Source organism: Stenella coeruleoalba (genome assembly GCF_951394435.1).
Source record: "Stenella coeruleoalba genome assembly, chromosome: 2".
In the NCBI taxonomy this organism is placed as follows: Eukaryota; Metazoa; Chordata; class Mammalia; order Artiodactyla; family Delphinidae; genus Stenella; species Stenella coeruleoalba.
This window is the reverse complement of record NC_137147.1, coordinates 13730415-13748856: the sequence shown is the minus strand read 5'-3', so window position 1 is coordinate 13748856 and position 18442 is coordinate 13730415. Positions and strand designations below refer to the sequence as shown.

The 18442-nt window shown below is 43.5% G+C and overlaps 1 protein-coding gene across 5 annotated transcripts in view; it reads right to left on the bottom strand.

Annotated features, from left to right (window-relative positions):
* Window positions 1-18442, bottom strand: part of EFCAB11 (EF-hand calcium binding domain 11) — a gene marked incomplete at its 3' end in the record, with an annotated part of 228093 nt that overhangs the window by 43802 nt on the left and 165849 nt on the right. Inside the window, exon 7 of one of the 5 annotated variants that reach the window (XM_079915050.1) lies at window positions 17136-18308. The exons of the other annotated variants lie outside the window; for them this stretch is intronic. Within the exon in view, the coding sequence (XP_079771176.1) occupies window positions 18293-18308 (16 nt within the window). Of the gene's footprint in view, window positions 1-17135; window positions 18309-18442 lie in introns of those variants that run through there. 5 annotated transcript variants of the gene reach the window in all.

Genomic DNA, 18442 nt, shown 5'->3' with positions numbered 1-18442 from the left:
TTCTAGTTGAAATAATAATTACACAGCACAGTTACATAATAACCTAACAGGTAGATAAAAATGTTATAAATAACTACAGCAGCAAAACCCACAAATGGGTCAAAGGATCACAAATTCATTTACTCAAGTCTTTCTTCCAACAAGTACATATTGAGTGCATACTGCTTATTATGTGTCAGGCTCTCATAGGTTAACGCTTATGATGAAATATTCCTGGTGTTTTCAAATACACATTTTTGTTTAAGACAGCACGTTCTGTGAGTATCGAGGTGCTACTCAGGGTACCTCTCCAACCACATGATGAAACAAAACAGCAAGCAACTCTTGAAAAGGAGAGACCATAATTTTAAGACATTTCAAAAGCTAGTTTATATGAAGGCAGAGAATCTGGCCAAGATCTTGACAAATTACATTTTATTCAGTGCACAAGAAACTAGCACAGCTGCCTGAAGGAAAATGTGTCCTGGGATAGTGTACACAGAGCAAGGCCAAAGGGCAGCCGTATTCCAAGTAGACCGTAAACAGGGGATTGATCGGAAGCCTTTCCAAAGATCATGGCAGAATTTCAGCTGTGCGATAACCAGAATTCTGGCCAAAATTGGGAGTGATGGAAACCGTCACATATCTTTGGATATTTTGTGGAGATTAATCCCTTGGCTGGGTCGTCTCTGATGAACGAAGGAGAATAATTCAGAGTCAGTCACAGAACACTCTTGCTCTTAACTGGAGGGGCAGGATATCAATGAGGTAAATTAACTCCAGGGCATTTAGAGTTTATTTACAACTAAACTGCAAAGCCGCCATCTCATCCATATTCAATCAGAGAAAATTGTGGCTCATCCAAGACAAGATATGAGCCAAATTTGGGGCGAGGCGAAGGGTGACATCATCTGAAAGGGCTGGAAATGAAGTGCAAATTTGAATATCATCTGTATATAAGTGATAATTAAAGCTGTGAGGCGCGATGTGCGCCAACAGAGAAAGTTAATACAAATGAGGAAAACAGTGTCCCAAGCTACGTGGTACTTCTGAAATGGAGACTTTTTAAAAAATAAGGTAGTGGGGACAAGATTTTCTTTCCTCTTGAATGATCTCAAGACAAATGCAGGTCACTCGTGAGAAAGACGCTCATCTACTTGCAGAGAGTCACTCAATCACTTGATAAAGTAGAGGAGTTTTCCTGTAAGATTTACATTCCAAGGAAATAAGTTACTTCATTTGGTTTAAGGAAGACCACTCTCTCCCCCCAAATAGATCATTTTGGTAAATAATAACAATGAGAATCACCAATTCAAGCTGACATTTGCTTGTCCTTTTCAAGTTCAGTATTATATTTGGGCAGGAAACACAAGTTGCTTTATCTGGGTGTTAGGTGATTTCATTCATGAAATGAAGAAATAGTTTCTCTTTTCCTAGCTCTGTCTGAACACTGTAACAGTAGCATAACTAAAGGAAATGAAACATGAGTCAAATGGAATGGAGACTAGTTCATAAGGAATTATTCATTACGAAAATGGCAGCTTTTGCCCTAATCATCCCTCTAGAGATCTATGACTTAGGGCTCTCTTGTTTTCTCTCTCTCTCTTCTTTTTCTTTCTTTTTTTTTTTTTGGACTACCAGCTCTCCAGGTCATCGTATCTTCCAAACAATCTGTTCCTCAGTAGTATGGGCTGAGTGTGGAGTGACCTTCACCCTGAGTAATGGGTGTTATGGGCTGAATTGCATCCCCCCACAATTCCTATGTTAAAGTCCTAACTCCCAGTACCTCAGAACAGGACTGTACCTGAAGACAGGGTCTTTAAAGAGGTAATTAACTAAAATGAGGTCATCAGGGTGGGCTGTAATCCAATATATGACTGGTTTCCTTATAAGAAGAGGAAATTTGGACACAGACACACACATAGGGATGACCATGTGAAGACACAGGGAGAAGGTGGCCATCTACAAGCCAAGGAGAGAGGCCTCAGAGGAAACCAACCCTGCCGACACCCTGACTTCAGACTTCTAGTCTCCAGAGTTGTGAGAAAATACATTTCTGTTGTTTAAGCCTCCCCAGACCGTGGTACTTTGTTATGGCAGCCTGAGCTGACCAGTACAATGGGACAAAAGAAGTAGGGCCAAGGATACGATGTATTTTCCATGGAAGAGCCTTACCCTGAACCTTTTCTCTCATTCTAATAGACCTACCTCATAGACTTGTTTGTTCTGTCATCATGAGCAACAACAAAAACAAAATTTATTTTACTTCTCTGAGGTTGAGTCCCCTCATTTCAAAACTGGGAGGAAAAGTCTCAAATTATTGCTCTGGAAGTAGATTTTCTTTTTTTTTTTCTTTATACATTTATTTATTTATTTTTGGCTGCATTGGGGCTTTGTTGCTGTGTGCAGGTATTCTCTAGTTGCAGTGAGCGGGGGCTACCCTTCGTTGCAGTGCGTGGGTTTCTCATTGTGGTGGCTTCTCTTGTTGCAGAGCATGGGTTCTAGGCATGCGGGCTTCAGTAGTTGTGGCGTGTAGGCTCAGTAGTTGTGGCTCACAGGCTCAGTTGCTCCGCGGCATGTGGGATCTTCCCGGACCAGGGCTCGAACCCATGTCCCCTGCATTGGCAGGTGGATTCTTAACCACTGTGCCACCAGGGAAGTCCCCTAGATTTTCAACAAATTAACACGAACTTGTCTCTTTCCCCTCTTCCATTCCCTATACAGTCATAAAATACTATGGCTTCCCAAATATTTTTTTCATCAAAATATCCTATTAAGGTTTGAATTTAGTCTGGTTTAATCACTCACTATGTGACTTTGGATAAGTACTGAAACTTACTGATCCTCATAACCTGCTTCACAAAGTTATGAAAATAAAAATTCAAGTGACAATTATTTAAGGCTTCTTAGCAGAGTTCCTGGTACATGGTATGAGTTCCGTGAAGGTTGCTTTCCTCCTTCTAAAAGCATGAGCCCAGCTTCCCTGGTGGCGCAGTGGTTGAGGGTCCACCTGCCGATGCAGGGGACACAGGTTCGTGCTGCGGTCCGGGAAGATCCCACATGCCGTGGAGTGGCTGGGCCCGTGAGCCATGGCCGCTGAGCCTGCGCGTCTGGAGCCTGTGCTCCGCAACGGGAGAGGCCACAACAGTGAGAGGCCCGCGTACCGCAAAAAAAAAGCATGAGCCTGTTATCTACCAGCAGAGAAACGTTTATTGCATTTCATTGATATTATACTTGTTTTATTTATTTATGCCCCTCTTCACTCTAAAAGGAATTTATCACTTCAGGAAAATATCTCCAGGATAAATTAGCCTTCATAAGGGAAAAATAGTATGGGGTGGTAGACAAGGCCATGGACCACATTTTTATAATGAACTCAGAAGGAAGTTCAGAGGGCTGATCCTTAAAGCATCCTGTAGTTGCATGACCTCAAAATGCAGTGGGAAGGAGTAATGCTTTGCTAGGAAGGTAGAGGTGAAATGAAGTCTTGCTTTGCAGCTCCTTTATGGTTGGACTTCACCCCAAAATAAATGTAAAGTATCTTTAGGAATGGATGAGTTGGTCTTCCCTTTTGCTTTTTTAACCTCTTTAAAAATTTAAATATATAAAAACTACAAAGAATATAACAACCAAACTCCCATATTATACTACCTAGAATTAGAAACCATTCACATCTCACCATATTTGCTTCCAATATTTTTAATTTTTTTTAAATCGGGATAGAGTTGCTTTACAATGTTGTGTTAGTTTGTGCTGTACAGCAAAGTGAATCAGCTACATGTATATATATATCCCCTCCTTTTTGGATTTCCTTCCCATTTAGGTCCCCACAGAGCACGGAATACAGTTCCCTGTGCTATACAGCAGGTTCTCATTAGCTATCTATTTTATACATATTAGTGTACATATGGCAATCCCTATCTCCCAGTTCATCCCAACCCCTTTTCCCCCCTTGGTGTCCATACATTTGCTCTCTATGTCCACTTCCAATATTTTTTAAAGAAGTCATGTTTAACCAACTGATATGGCTAAAGTCACGTTTAACCAACTGATATGGAGGCAACCTCCAGTGCCTTTGAATTGATCCTTCCAGAACACTGAAATGTTTATACATATACAAAAGTTATTTGTGTAGGTCTGTGTGTGTGTTTCATGCCCGTAGTGGTGAGTGGTACCATGGTACATACTATTTTGCTAATCAACAAAGATTTTGCAACTATTTTTCAACTCCACATTGTTTTCTGAGTTGCAGCTGCAGTGTTAGATGTGTATCTCACCCATTCCTCATGGGGGCTGTTTTATGGGATGTATTGTGTGCCCCCAAAACTCGTATGTTAAAGTCCTAACCCTCAGTGCCTCAGAATGTGACTATTTGGACATAGGGTCTTTAAAGAGGTAATTAGGTTAAAATGGGGCCATTAGGGTGGGCCCTGATCTAATATGATTAGCCCTTATGGAAGAGGAGATTAGGACACAGACACACAGAAAGAAGACCATGTGAGAACACAGTGAATACAGCCATTTGTAAGCCAAGAAGAGAGGCCTCAGAAGAAACCAACCCTGCTGACACCTGGGTCTCAGACTTCTAGGCTCCAGAGTTGTGAGAAAATAGATTTCTGCTTTCCGCTTAAGCCACCTGATCTGTGGTACTTTGTCATGGCAGCCCGAGCAAACTAATACAGGCAGCGAAGTATTGCACAGAATACACAGCCTACAGTGTTTTTAGCCATTCCCCCGCTGGTGGACATTTAGATGGAAAAGCATAAGTATGCATCCTTGAACATGGCTCCTTGTGCAGGAGTATCTCTAGAGTAATACCTAGAAAGGAAATTGCTGGGTTATACAGGAGGCACATTTGCAAACTTTCAAGATGCTGTCAAATTGCTCTCTGAAGCATGTGTCAATTTACACTCGCACTGACAGTGAATGAGAGGACCAGTTAATTCCCTCACATCTTAGCCAACATTTAGTATCCTCAGACTTAAAAATTTTGTGCCAATGTGATTGGCAAAAAAAGTGTTTTCTTAATTGCACTTCCCTAATTATATATGAAGTTGACTATCTTTTCATACATGCATTGCCCATTCTTATTTCTTCTTCTATAAATTCTCAGCTCATATCCTTTGCATGTTTTCACTTTGGGTTCTATGTCTTTTTCTACCTGACTTGTGGGAATTATATACATTTTAGATAATAATCCTCTGTCTGCTAGCTGTTTTATAAATCCTTCTCCCAGGCTACCACTTGTCTTTTAATCTTGTTCATGGTGTTATTATTTATTTATTTATATTTTGCGGTACGCGGGCCTCTCACTGTTGCGGCCTCTCCCGTTGCGGAGCACAGGCTCCGGACGCGCAGGCTCAGCGGCCATGGCTCACGGGCCTAGCTGCTCCGTGGCATGTGGGATCTTCCCGGACCGGGGCACGAACCCGTGTCCCCTGCATCGGCAGGCGGACAGTCAACCACTGCACCACCAGGGAAGCCCCCCATGGTGTTATTTTGGCAAAAGTTTTCTAATTAGGTGTAATCAGGTGTACCTATTTATACTTTGTCTTTTCTGTGTCATCTAAAAAAAACAAACAAACCTTTCCTCTCCAAAATTCATAATTTATTTTCTCACAATTCTGGTTTTTTCTTATGTTTTCTTCTAATAGTTCTAGAGCATTTTCACCATGTTTAGATCTTCAGTACATCTTTATTTCTGTGATTGGGATAGGTAGGACTTTCTAATTATTTCCCCTTTGAGAGTCAACTGTCCCAACACCATCTACTGAAACAGCAGATACTTACTCTAAAAAAAAAAAATCTCAGTAAAGCACCCACAGACCGTCTCATTTTAAGTAGCGTAATTTTCTGATAACTCCTCCAAAATGTATTAGGAGGAAAACGTGCCCCTAGGTAAGTAAATAAGCTGACCTAAATGGCTATTTGGATATGAGCCAAGCAAATGCTAGAAGTTGTCTGCCAAAAATGGTTTTGATGTTGGAAGGGTTGATGTCAAGCCCTTCTTCCTGACAGTCACTGGATAGTGGGACCAGGTGTCTCTCCGAGGCCATTCCGAGTGTGCAATGATTAAACCATCAGTGGCATTTAGAAGGCTTGTCCTTCCATTGTCCCTGGCAAGGGGATGTGCCTCCTGCCCACCAGAACAGTGACCCCTGCATGGAAATCTCTGGAAGGACATGCTGAAGCCAGCTACAGTATTGTCTCTGGAGATGGGGGATGCGTGTTTGCGGGGAGGCTGATTTTTTGACTGAATTCCCGCCTTTTTCTTTTGGACCATATGCATGTATTACCCACTCAAAATAAGAATTTCTTTTTAAAGCTAAAAAAGAAAAAAAGGCAATATGTCACTAAGACACTAAGTAAAACCAAGAGAAAACATCCCTGTGCTATTCTGTCTAAAAAAAAGAAACATAGATTGATGAGAATTTTGGAGAGAAGTAATTCAAATAGAAATTACACTTCACCTTAATTATTTGAATAATTTAGACCATTGGTTTTCAGATATTTCTTAGCCACAAAAACCTTTGTTCAAACTAGACCTTTCTCGGGACTTCCTTGGTGGTCCAGTGGTTAAGAGTCTGCCTTCCAGTGCAGGGGATGCGGGTTCGATCCCTGGTTGGGGAACTAAGATCCCACATGCCGCGGGGCAACTAAGCCTGTGTGCCACAACTAGAGAGCCCGTGTGCCACAACTACAGAGCCCACGCACCACAGCTAGAGAGAAGCTCGCGTGCCACAACGAAGACCCAACGCAGCCAAAAACAAACAAAAACCAAAAAAAGCCAACTAGACCTTTCTCAGAAGACCAATATATAAAATTGATGAAAATAAAGCAGTCTTGTTTAAAATGAGGATCCCCACTGAGGGTCTTTGAGGGGGCTCTGTGGGCCGCCCCCCCCCCCAGGGCTCTTTAGAGTACACTGAAAAGCCTCCTTTAAAGTCAAGGCATTTGAGAATTAGAGATAAGTTATATAATTCTCTTTTTCACTTTCTTCGTGTAGTAATTCTATTTCGTCTCTAAAATTCACAGTGTTATGTGTTCGTAATTCTGTAAACATTTCTTGAGTACATCTACTGTTTTCCAGGCCCTGGGATAGGCACCCAGGAAGAGGAGGTGGCATGGAGATGGTGAGGCCTGAGAAAAAATTTGAAGTGTGAGGAGGAGACAGCTGAAAGCCAGGGAGGGCATGCCAGCCCCAGGAGACTGCAGGGGAAAGCAGCAAGGAAGCAGGCTGGCAGATTAGAGGCGTGGCGGGGCGGCACAGCGTGGGGAGATGCACAGGGCATTTGTTGGTGGTGGCAGGTGCTGAAACTGGAGAGGCAGGGAGGACTGAGTTACTATGTGCCTGGCGGACCTTTCTAAGTTTGGACTTGGAAGGCCACGAGGAAGCGATTGAAGGGTTTTAAGCAGGAGATTGACACAGTCATATTTGTGCTTTGGAAGGATCACTCTGGCCCAAGTGAGCATTGAAAGGGCACGTGATTAAGGCAGGGAGACTGGGTAGGAGATCATTGCAGATATCCAGTGAAGAGATGCTGTTGGACTGACCTGAAGCCGAGTTACAGAGATGAAACAGAAGGGGGCTGACTAAGAAAAGATGAGTTGGATGTTGTACAGAGGAGGAAAACAGAAGTGCCTAGAGGATTCCTGGAGTTTGTGTTTGTATAACCGAAATGGGTTGGACAACCAGTGCCATTCAACACGGCAAGAGGGATGGGAGAAAGGATGATGAGTTCCAATGGGGGCGGGTCTTGTTTGAAGTACCTGTGAGATATCAAAGTGGAGATGCCCAGTAGGCAACCAGATATCCAGTCCTGAAGTTCAGAGGAGACATCTGGGATGGAGGGGACAACTTGGGAGCCACCCTGAGCACGACGATAATGGTAGGTCAAGAAGGTGGTTAAAATCCTTGCGAGACTGGAAAGAGTACGGAGAGTAGAGTCCCAAGAAGGCAAGGGAAGAGGACCCTAGGAAGTAGACTGAGATGGCTCAGCACAGAGGAAGAGAATCAGGGAGAGTGGGGTTCAAAGAAACAAGGGAGAAAGTTTTGAGATAAGGAGGATTTATGAGGAGGTTCAAATGCTGTGTTGAGAAGAAGAAATGAAAGAATTGTGATGATGAGAGAAGCGTGAGCTGCCTTGAGGTGAACGTGCTCTATGATTCTGGGGAGCCACACACAGAACGACCGGGTGGAGGATTAGCGACTCTAACCACACAGTAGGAACACCTGGGGACTTTTTTTTAAATAATAAATCCTGGGTCATAGATTTCATTGGTCTGAGGTGGAGCCTGGGCCAGAATACATTTTTAAAGCTCCGCAAGAGAGCCTAGTGTGTGGCCACAGTTGGAACCACTGTTCCAGTTACGCCCTATTTGAGCCACAGAGGATTGAAACGCGCTCCTCTGGGAGAGGTCAGGTGACCTGCACGTTGATCTGTGTTGTTGGGATGCACAGGAAATGGAGTCCAGCCAATTACAATGCATCTGTGTGGACCCATGTCTTTTTGGTAGGGACAGGTCCTGAAATTGGGGGAATACCATAGATGAATCCTCCATTGCTGGTGAAGGGAATTTTGCTGGCTTTCCCAGAATGTAAGAGATCTGTCCCCAAATCAGGCCAAGTTTATACCCACCAAACGTCTTTCTGGTTAATAATTAAGCTTTACCTGGTAATTTAAAGAGTACACGTATTTTTCAAAATTTGAAAGGAATGCGTATATAAGGATAAAAAGATACTACAGCAGTAACATTCTTTCCCCTCAGATCATCTCTATCCACAGCTACAGCCCAAAGCCAACCACTGGGCCATTTCTGTCTATGTGTCTGGTGGCTACCCCATAACTGTAAATAACATGCTTACCTCTCTCTTTCCTAATATATCAACACTCTACCTTACCTATCAATAACAGATGAGAGTTTACTTACTCTGCTTTTACTGCCCCTTCTCCCTTCCAAAGTTTGGTAGTCTCAGTATTATTTTTAATTCTTCTTTGGGTTACTTTCATAAAAGTATACTTTAGTGTATTTAAAATTCTATTTCTCATTCCATGAACTTGACACAGTATTTCTTAACTCCACACAGTGTGAGATGAAGATATCAGCTCCCCCGCTTTCCTCTTTCAACTTCTGTCAGTTTGATCTATGCATTTCCATTGTTCTGATTGACAGCATTACATTCTGTTCTGTAACCATAAGTCCTCTCTGCTTGGTCTGCCGGTTAATTCTGAGTTGAAAACCAAAAAACTGCATTTGAATTATTTTGAGTAGGGCTTCCCTGGTGGCGCAGTGGTTAAGAATCCGCCTGCAGGGGACACGGGTTCAAGCCCTGGTTTGGGAAGATCCCACGTGCCATGGAGCAACTAAGCCCATGTGCCACAACTACTGAGCCTGCACTCTAGAGCCCGCGAGCCACAGCTACTGAGCCCACGTTGCACAACTACTGAAGCCCGCGTGCCTAGAGCCCATGCTCCACAACAAGAGAAGCCACCGCAATGAGAAGCCCACGCAGCGCAACGAAGAGTAGCCCCCGCTCGCCGCAACTAGAGAAAGCCCGCGTGCAGCAACAAAGACCCAATGCAGCCAAAAATAAATTAAAAAACAAAATTATTTTGAGTAGGTAGATGCTGTTCCCTGGAGAGCCAAGGACTGTGTCAGCACCACATTTCTTCTTTTTGGGTCCAATGCCACAACTCTTGGGTGACTTAGGGAGAGTGTTCCCAGTTGCTTGTTCTGATTCTCTTTTATTACACTCCATCAATGACTCAAAATCATGGTTCATTTTAGTTTGCCTCTTTTTGGATCATGCTTTTCTTGTATCTCTTTTCCTAGACTTCTCTTTTTTCTTGTTGAGAAAAGAAACATATTCTGTCTTCGTCATGTCACAAACATTTCTGGCATCTTACTCATCCCATCTCTGGAAGAAGAATAATTGAATGCCTTCAATTTTTCTTCTTACAGAGAGATTTCTTGGAGCCCAATTACTTCCTGTTTCAACTTGAACCTGGGAAAAGGGGTGTTAGAGATAAAGAACACAAATATTTTGATCACTGCAAAAGGATGGTCTCATTGTAAACAAATCAATTTGCTGTGTATTCATTAGTCTTGTCTGAATTTAGTTAGTGTGACCTTGTCACGGAGATGCCAATTATCTATGGACACATAAAGAGAATTCAGGTTCTGGGTCTCAGAGATTAAGTATCTGAAGGTAGTCACTCAGCCACCCCAAGAGTCTCACCACAATCAGCCAAAATCCTTCAGTGCACTTGTAGTGGATGCTGTGATGTGTTGCCAAGACGTCCAAAGGACTAAGGCACTCCGCCCCTTGCCTCAATTCAAGACATCTCTGAAGGGCCGTCCCACGTTCAGAGTTCCCCATGGGATGGGCTGAGGCCTCTTTTGCAACTGCTTTGAACTTCAACTTCTTTTACTGTCCAATCCTTCCTTCACTCTCCTACAGGTGTTGTTCCCACAAGTGCTCCCCAATAAATATCTGTCTCAAAGTCTGTTTTCTGAGGAACTGAACCTACAATCCTACTTTTCTCTCATACATAAACAAACAATAATATAATAAACAACAAATATAAACAAACAAACAAGAAGGTTAATTTCTTATGGGGATATTGGGTTATTGTGGGAGGGGGTTGTTTTCTAGGCAGGAGATGGGATGAGGGGTGGGATTCAGTTTCAGGAGAGCCAGGAGGGGCTGGGATCCAGGACATCAAGGGATGGGAACAGGAACTAAGCTTCATCAGAGACAGGAAGGGAGGACAGTCAGGTGCTGAAGATGTTTAAAGGGATTGGAATGGGGGAGCAAGTTGAGGACGTGGTAATGATGGTTGTGACTCTGAATTTGCTTGAGGAGAAGAGCACTCTATCTCTAACTTCAGTTCTTCCTCCTATTATACCTGTACCTAGAGACCCTGACCGGAGGCGGAGTGGGGGTGGGGATATGGGATGGGCGTGGACCTGAACTCCTCCCCCATGATGGTGCCCTGTCTAGATACTGCCAATGCCCTCCCTCAGGAGTCTGGTCCCTCTCTCTGCCGTGCCCTCCATCTCTCCAGACATAGGCCAGGGCCCTCTTTGGATGAAAGAGATCCCCCATTAGATCCCATCAGGGTCCTCTTTGGATGGAAAAGATATACGCACATCCCAGTACCAGGCCATGGATGGGATTTTCAGTATCACTTCCTGCCTGGACCATTGCCTCACCTCCCCCCACCTCCCCATTAAATTGTTCAAATTGTACTTGAACTTGACCTGCTTCTCAGCTTCCCACCAATGATGAGGGTGAACAAAATCTTCTCCTCCCCACAAAGACTGATCTGGTAAAAACGAAATTCTGAGGGAATCCATATTTTTTTCATTCAAAATGAGAACTTGAATCCCAAGGGAAAACGTGCAGCCTTGGAGCTTAGATCACCAGCTTTGAGAGGGGAGGGGCCTCTCAGCTCAGAGAACACGCACCACAGTCTCTGTCCCACCTCTTGCCAGCTGGGTGACTTGGGCCAATAACTTACTGTCTCTGACCCTCAGTTTCCACATCTGTAAAACTGTCATAAGAACAGCAGGTACCACGCGGAGCTTGGAAAGATTTTATGGAAAATTAAATGAGACAACCACGCAGATCTGCTGGCACACTGCCTAGCACATGGTAAGCACAAAGTAAATATTACCTATGATTGTGATTATGATTACTGAATTTTAAATATCAGTAGATTGGCACTGATTTTTAGTTGCTAAAATGCTACTACCCGGGCCTTTGCGAGAAGTAGCTGTACAGAGTCAGCTTTCTGTTTTGTTCTGATATGTTGTCTAATCCCTTGTTTCTCCTTCCCCTTCGAGGTTCCAGCTGTGGAGGTCCCAGTATGCCTTAAATCCGAGGAGGTGTCACGTGTAAATCAAAATCAAGTCTGTTTCTCTTTGGTAAATACTTACACTGCCCCACGCAAATGCCTGCCTACTCCATGTGGCAGATTCATCTTTCCAAACCGTCAACTCGGAGATTGGTCTATCAGCCCACACACATCCGTGGCGTGGATGTCACATCTTGGGTGGTACTCGAAGGCCTGACCAGGTGGAGAACTTGTCCTTTGGGGACAAGTTTTCATTCTCCCTCTACCTGCTCTTTCTTTCCTACACGTGGATTTCTTTCTGTCATCTTATTTTCTCTTTGTCATCTTTGTTTCCTTTTTCTACACAAGTGTGTGTGTGTGTGTGTGTGTGTGTGTGTGTGTGTGTGTGTGTTTACATATTAAATAAGTAACATATGCTTAATTTAGAAAACACAGAAAAGCAAAGAGATGGGGCAAAGTGTAATCCCACCACCTTGGGTGTGTATCCTTCCAGAACACCCAGACATGCATACAATTTTTGTTTCCATGAAAATAAAATCATATAGGCTAGACCAATTGTTCTCCATCAGGGAGATTTTTGTCCTCCTCTTAGAGGACATTTGGCAACGTCTGGAGACATTTCCGTTGTCAAAACTGAGGCAAGTGGTGCTACTGGCATCTAGGGTAGAGGCCAAGGATGCCGCTACACATCCTACAACGCACAGGACAGCCCCACAGCAACTGACTGTCTAGCCCCAAAGGTCAAGAGGGCCAAGGTTAAGGGACACTGGTCTGGACCAGGGTTCGGCAGATTAAAGCCCCTGCTGGTTAGCTGCCTGATTTTATAAATAAACTTTTATTGGAACACAAGACGTCCATCCATTTACATGTTTTCTCTGGAGGCTTTTGCCTTAAACAGCAGCTGCGTAGTTGTTACAGGGACTGTGTGGACTGCAAAGCCTAAAATAGATGTGAACCACACATGAAATTTTAAGTTTTTCTGGTATCCAGAGTTTTTTAAAGTACAAAGACAACTCAATAGCAAAAGAAACAACCCGACTAAAAAATGGACCAAGGATCTGAATAGACAGTTTTCCAAAGAAGACATAAAAATGACCAACAGGGACATGAAAATGTGCTCAACGTTAACCACCAGGGAAATGCAAATCAAAACCACAATGAGGTATCACCTCACACCTGTTAGGATAACTATAATGAAAAAGAAAACGTAAGTGTTGGTGAGGGTATGGAGAAAAGGGAAACTTGTGCCCTGTTAGTGGGCATGAAATTGATGCAGCCACTATGGAAAACAGTACGGAGGTTCCTCAAAAAGTTAAAAATAGAACTACCATATGATCCAGCAATCCCTCTTCTAAACTTATATAATAGGAAATGAAATCATTGGTACTTCAAGGAGATATCTCTGCTCTCACATTCATTGCAGCATTATTCACGATAGCTAAAATATGGAAGCAATCCAAATGTCCATTGACAGATGAATGGATAAAGAAATTGTAGTATATATAGGTAATGGACTATTATCCAGCCTTAAAAAAAATGAGACCTTGCCATTTACAACAACATGGATGAACCTGGAAGACATTTTGCTAAGTGAAATAATCCAGACCCCAAAAGAAAAATACTGCACAAACTTATTTATATGCAGAATCTAAAAGAAGTCGAATACATAGATGCAGGGAGTACAACGGTAGTTACCAAGGGTGGGGAGATGGGGGAAATGGGGAGATGTCGGTGAGCGGGTACAAAGTTGCAGTTGTGTAGGATGAATGAAGTTAGAGATCTAATGTACAGTATGATGACTATAGTTAATAATGCTGTACTGTGTACTGGAAATTTGTCAAGAGAATAGATTTGTATTTTCATCACACAAAGAAATTATGTGAGGAGATGGATACGTTAATTAGCTTGACTGCAGTAATCGTTTCACTCTGTTTATGTGTCAAAACATTATGTCGTATACCTTAAACATATACAATTGTTCTTTTTAAAAATAAAAGTAAATAAATATTTAAAATGTACGAAGAGGCAGGTGAAATAAATTTGAATAGCATGTCCAAAATATTATCATTTCAACATTGCAGTCAATGTAAAAATTGTTAATGAGATATTCTATATCCTTTTTTTCCATACTAAGCCTTTACTTACAGCACATCTCAATTCAGACTAGTCACATTTCAAGTGCTTATGTGGCTCTCGGCGACTGTACCAGACAACACAGGACTGCACTATTACAAGCTACAGCGTTTACTTAATATAAAGGTCCTTTCTTGTCCACGCTACATTTTTATATCACTTTTAAATGGCTCAATTTATTTAAAAGATCCCCATCTTTTGGATATTTATATTGCTTCCTAGTTTCATAATTATAAACCATGCTGCCATCAACATTCTTACATTAAAACGTTATACCCCATCTTTAATTATTTCCTTAGGATAAATTCCCACATGTGGGTCAAAGAGCACACATCTGTGCTCAAATTTTTAAGCCTTTTAAAATATATTGTTTAATAATAATACCTCTCCTGACAAGGTTGTTATGAGGATTAAGCGAGCTAGTACATGTAAACCAATTTCATTAATTAAAGTAAGGTTAGTAAGACTTCAAATAGTAGTGCCTTGCACATAAAAGCCTTCTATAAATGTCCTCTATTATTATGACCAGTACGACGTCTGAATGCGTCTCCAGCACTGTTATACTAATTTATACCCCAGTTAACAATGTCCACGAACGCCTGATTGCAGTGCTCTCTCTCCAATACCATTATATTTATAGCTCTTACAAGTTTCATATGCTTCTTGTTATAGTTGGTTTAATCTGACTGTAGTTCATTAGTTTTCTTAGACTTAATTTTTCTTGGATAGGCCTGTCACAACCTCAGTCTATATCCATGTATCTACCGATACTATATAAAATAGTTCAACTATATAGATACACATATATCTAGTTGGACAATTTTTCACTGAACTGTGTAGGACAATAAATGACCATTTGTATCAGTCAGCTTTCATTTGGTTATGTTGTTGTAACAAACAACCCTAACATTTCAGGGGCTTACAACAACAAATATGTATTTCTCACTCTCATTCCATGTGAGAACTTGGGCTGAAAGAGCAGTGCCTATTGGGGTTATGCCTTTCTAATGGCAGACAGAGAGGAATAAATGATCAAGAGTAAGAGTGAAGTCTGCTATAACCTCTACCCTTACCTGTCACTCAATCTCTCCTGCTCGCATTTCATTTTGCCCATGACAAAGCAAGTCATGGCACCAAGCCCAATATCAAGGGGGTGGAGAAGTATGCTCCAACCATAAGAGACACTGCAAGTCACATGGCAATGGGCGGGGATTGAAAGGGTGAGCAAATGATTGAGGACTAATACGATCCACCCCACCAGTCAAATCAATCCAGTTAAGTTAAACTGGTTATGTGGCTCCACCCACCTGAAGTCAGAAATCCATTAGGACTCATTGAAGTCCCACAGGAGTGCTGTGGCCCCTGCCCCCTAAGGGGACAGATAACAGACGCTGAGCTTCTGAACTGCTTCCAAGGTGCTCTAAGGACAAACTGATCCAGAGGGGCTAAGCTTAAAGCAAATATGGCTACATCTCCACTCCCTGCATGAAGGTACAATCAATGAAAAGAGCTTTGTACCTAAAGAAATCATTTCATCATCAAACAACTAGGAAATGATAAATCCCTGGATGCCCTTGCAGCCATCAAACAAACTAAAGGTACCTCGATTCTCTAGGAAAGACAGTCTGGCAGTCTCCTCAGAACAGGGGAGAGTGGTATTCATATCCTGGCTGCATCACCTGTATGATCAATGGTTCTATCATCATCATCATCACCATCATCACTGCCACAATCACCACCTTTTAAGGTCCAGTCAGCTGCCACACTCCTGAAGCCAGCCAATAGCACCCCAGTTGGCCAAAGGGGCATCTCCATCCCAGATAACTGACCCCTGTCCTAAAGAAATGAGCCACAGGCTCTGGTTGCCTGATTAATTGGAAAATCACTAAGCTATTTGAAACTGCATAAAAATGTATCTGTAAAATCCTAACACTAGATGGTTTCGGAAATAATAAGTGTGCAGTAAAATCACAAGCCTGTTCCACTGCAAACGCAAAAGAAGGCGTTCCAGAAATATGAGAAATGAAAAGGAGAAATGCCTGTTTCCTATGGTAAGTCACTTCATATCTGAATCATTTATTTATATAACAAGTCTTTCTGGACTGATTAAGGGAACTGCCAATTACACTCACCATCCTTTCTTCAGCTTACAGAGAAGCACGACGTTTCTTCTTGCTTTACATGAGAGTGCCTGGGCTGGAGATGTGTGTCCTGGCAACCAAACTCTTCCCCATGTTTGTCAGCCTCTGGAAGGATTCAGTGCTCAGAGGGAAGCACTTCTCATCCCGAACCAATGGCAGAGGAGAGAAAAACAACAGGGTCCTTTCCATCCCACAGTGCTACTGAGCTTGCCTGAGCCTTTGAAAATGGCCAGAAAAGAAAGTACAGTATTTTCTTCTTTATGCATTTTTAAGCTCTAAGTCTTTCAAGGCCCAGTTCAAATCCCACCTCTGCTGTGAAGCCTTTCCAAATTCCCCCCAGTGAGCATGATTTTCCATCTTCTGAACCCCAACTTATATTTCCTGACTTTACCCCCTCTTCGGCACTGTCTTCGCTCCTGGTAATGTTGGTTAACTTCTCAAGTAGACTGTTGCAGGTAGTGATTTTACATTCATTCCAATCTCCTTCTGGGTTTCAGAGCAATGAGTTCAGGGGTGAGCCTGTGATCCCAGCAGGACCATCCAGCACTTGTTCTGCGTAATTAAAAATATATGTTGGAAGACAGAAGCTCCTGTCTTGTGCTGGGTCATGAGCTATAAGGAGATTTTAAGCCTGGAATTTCTGAAGGCCATCTTCCCTGGACTTCTGCAGAAAGCCCAGACTGAGAGATGGAGAGCCCTAATGACATCGTTTGAACCCCTAGATCCAGCTATGCCTGCAATTCTTACCCCAGACTTCCCAATTACGTGAGCAAATATACTCGTTTTGCTGCTTCAGTGGATTTGAGTTGACTCTTATCATCTGCAAGCTAAGTGACTAATCTGTTCACTCAGAACTCAAGAAAAAGGATGCTTAAAGATTCTCTGGACCACAAAGCCTCCAGAATCTTTCCGTCTTGCTGCTCTGCTCTTGTCCTTACGCGGCTGAAGCTGACTGCCCCCACCTCTGGGTTCCAGCTGGAAATGGGTAGAGCACACGGAGGAGTGCACAGCCAGTGTCTGAAGGCCCGGCTCGGGAGCTGGCACAACTGCCTCCCTCAGAGCCCTATGGTCAGTACTTAATGTCACAGCTACACCTGCAGGGGCCTCTGGGACGTGTAGTCCATCCAGGCAGCTGTGTGTCCAGCCATGACTCTATTCCTGAAGGAAAGAACAGATGTGGATGCACAACTCTCCGTCTAAAGCACACCAGCTGCTTGCAGATTAAAACAGTTGAAATGCCAAGTCTCCTTGAAGTGCATTCAAGGTTGGGAGTGAGGTGGGGAAAAGCCACATCCTAAGTAAAAAGTGCTGGTGAGCGGAGCTCCACGTGGTCCACCGCGGAGGTGTGTTACCAGGGCAACTGCGCTAAGCGGGAACCACATTTCCTAGCGTGCCGCTCCCCATGTGGCTCCGCGCCGGGCTTGGCCACGAGAGAAGTGAGCATGAGGTCCAGAAGGTGGCGGTGAAGCAGCAGCCGTTACACTCTGAAGGTCGGTGCAGGGCACCCCGCATTGCCGCAGCTCGCGGGCCGCAGCTCTACTGCTGCTCACCTGTTGCAGGGGGCAGCGGCCTGCAGCCTCTCAGCCAATGCCCAACCTCCTCTTTCAGATTTTCCAAGTCCTCGGCCAAGTGCAAGCGTTGCTGCACAGCACAGGACGCCAGCAGCTTCCGTGGGTCACCCTGCATGGAGCTTGGACACTGTGGGAGACAAACATGGGCTCCAGCCGGCCTCGCAGGTCCCAGCCTTTCTTTACCTTAACCTTGAGGTTTCTCAGCCTCAGCACTGATGCTGTTTTAAGCCAGATGATTCTTTGTTGTGTGGGGCTGTCCTGTGCATTGTGGGGTGTTCAGCAGCATCCCTGGCCTCTGCCCGCTAGATGCTGGTAGCGACACTCATGGCAGTTGTGGGAACCCAAACTGTCTCTAGGCTTTGCTGAATGTCTCCTGGGGGGCAGATCACCCCGGGTTGAGACCACTGTCGTCATATCCATGTTTCCTTCCCAATTTCCGGCCTTGTGACCTACAGCAACTTCAGGCCCACTTTCACACGCAGAGGCGTATGACTCAGAGACTCCTTGAGACCTCGCCGCCAGCTCCCACGGTCACAGTCTAACCCCACAGTCAGTCCCTTATCTTGTGTTCCTCAGGGCTGTTCCGCTCAGGGCTGCATTATGACGTTCATGTGCCCCTTCCTCTATAAAAAAATAAAAGATGATATGCAAAGGCTATTTTGGTATAAAAACAAATACTATGTAGGCTGGATTTATTATTAGATATTCATTTTTATACTCATTTTAACTAAAATTAGAGCTTTTGTGGGCCCCTGCA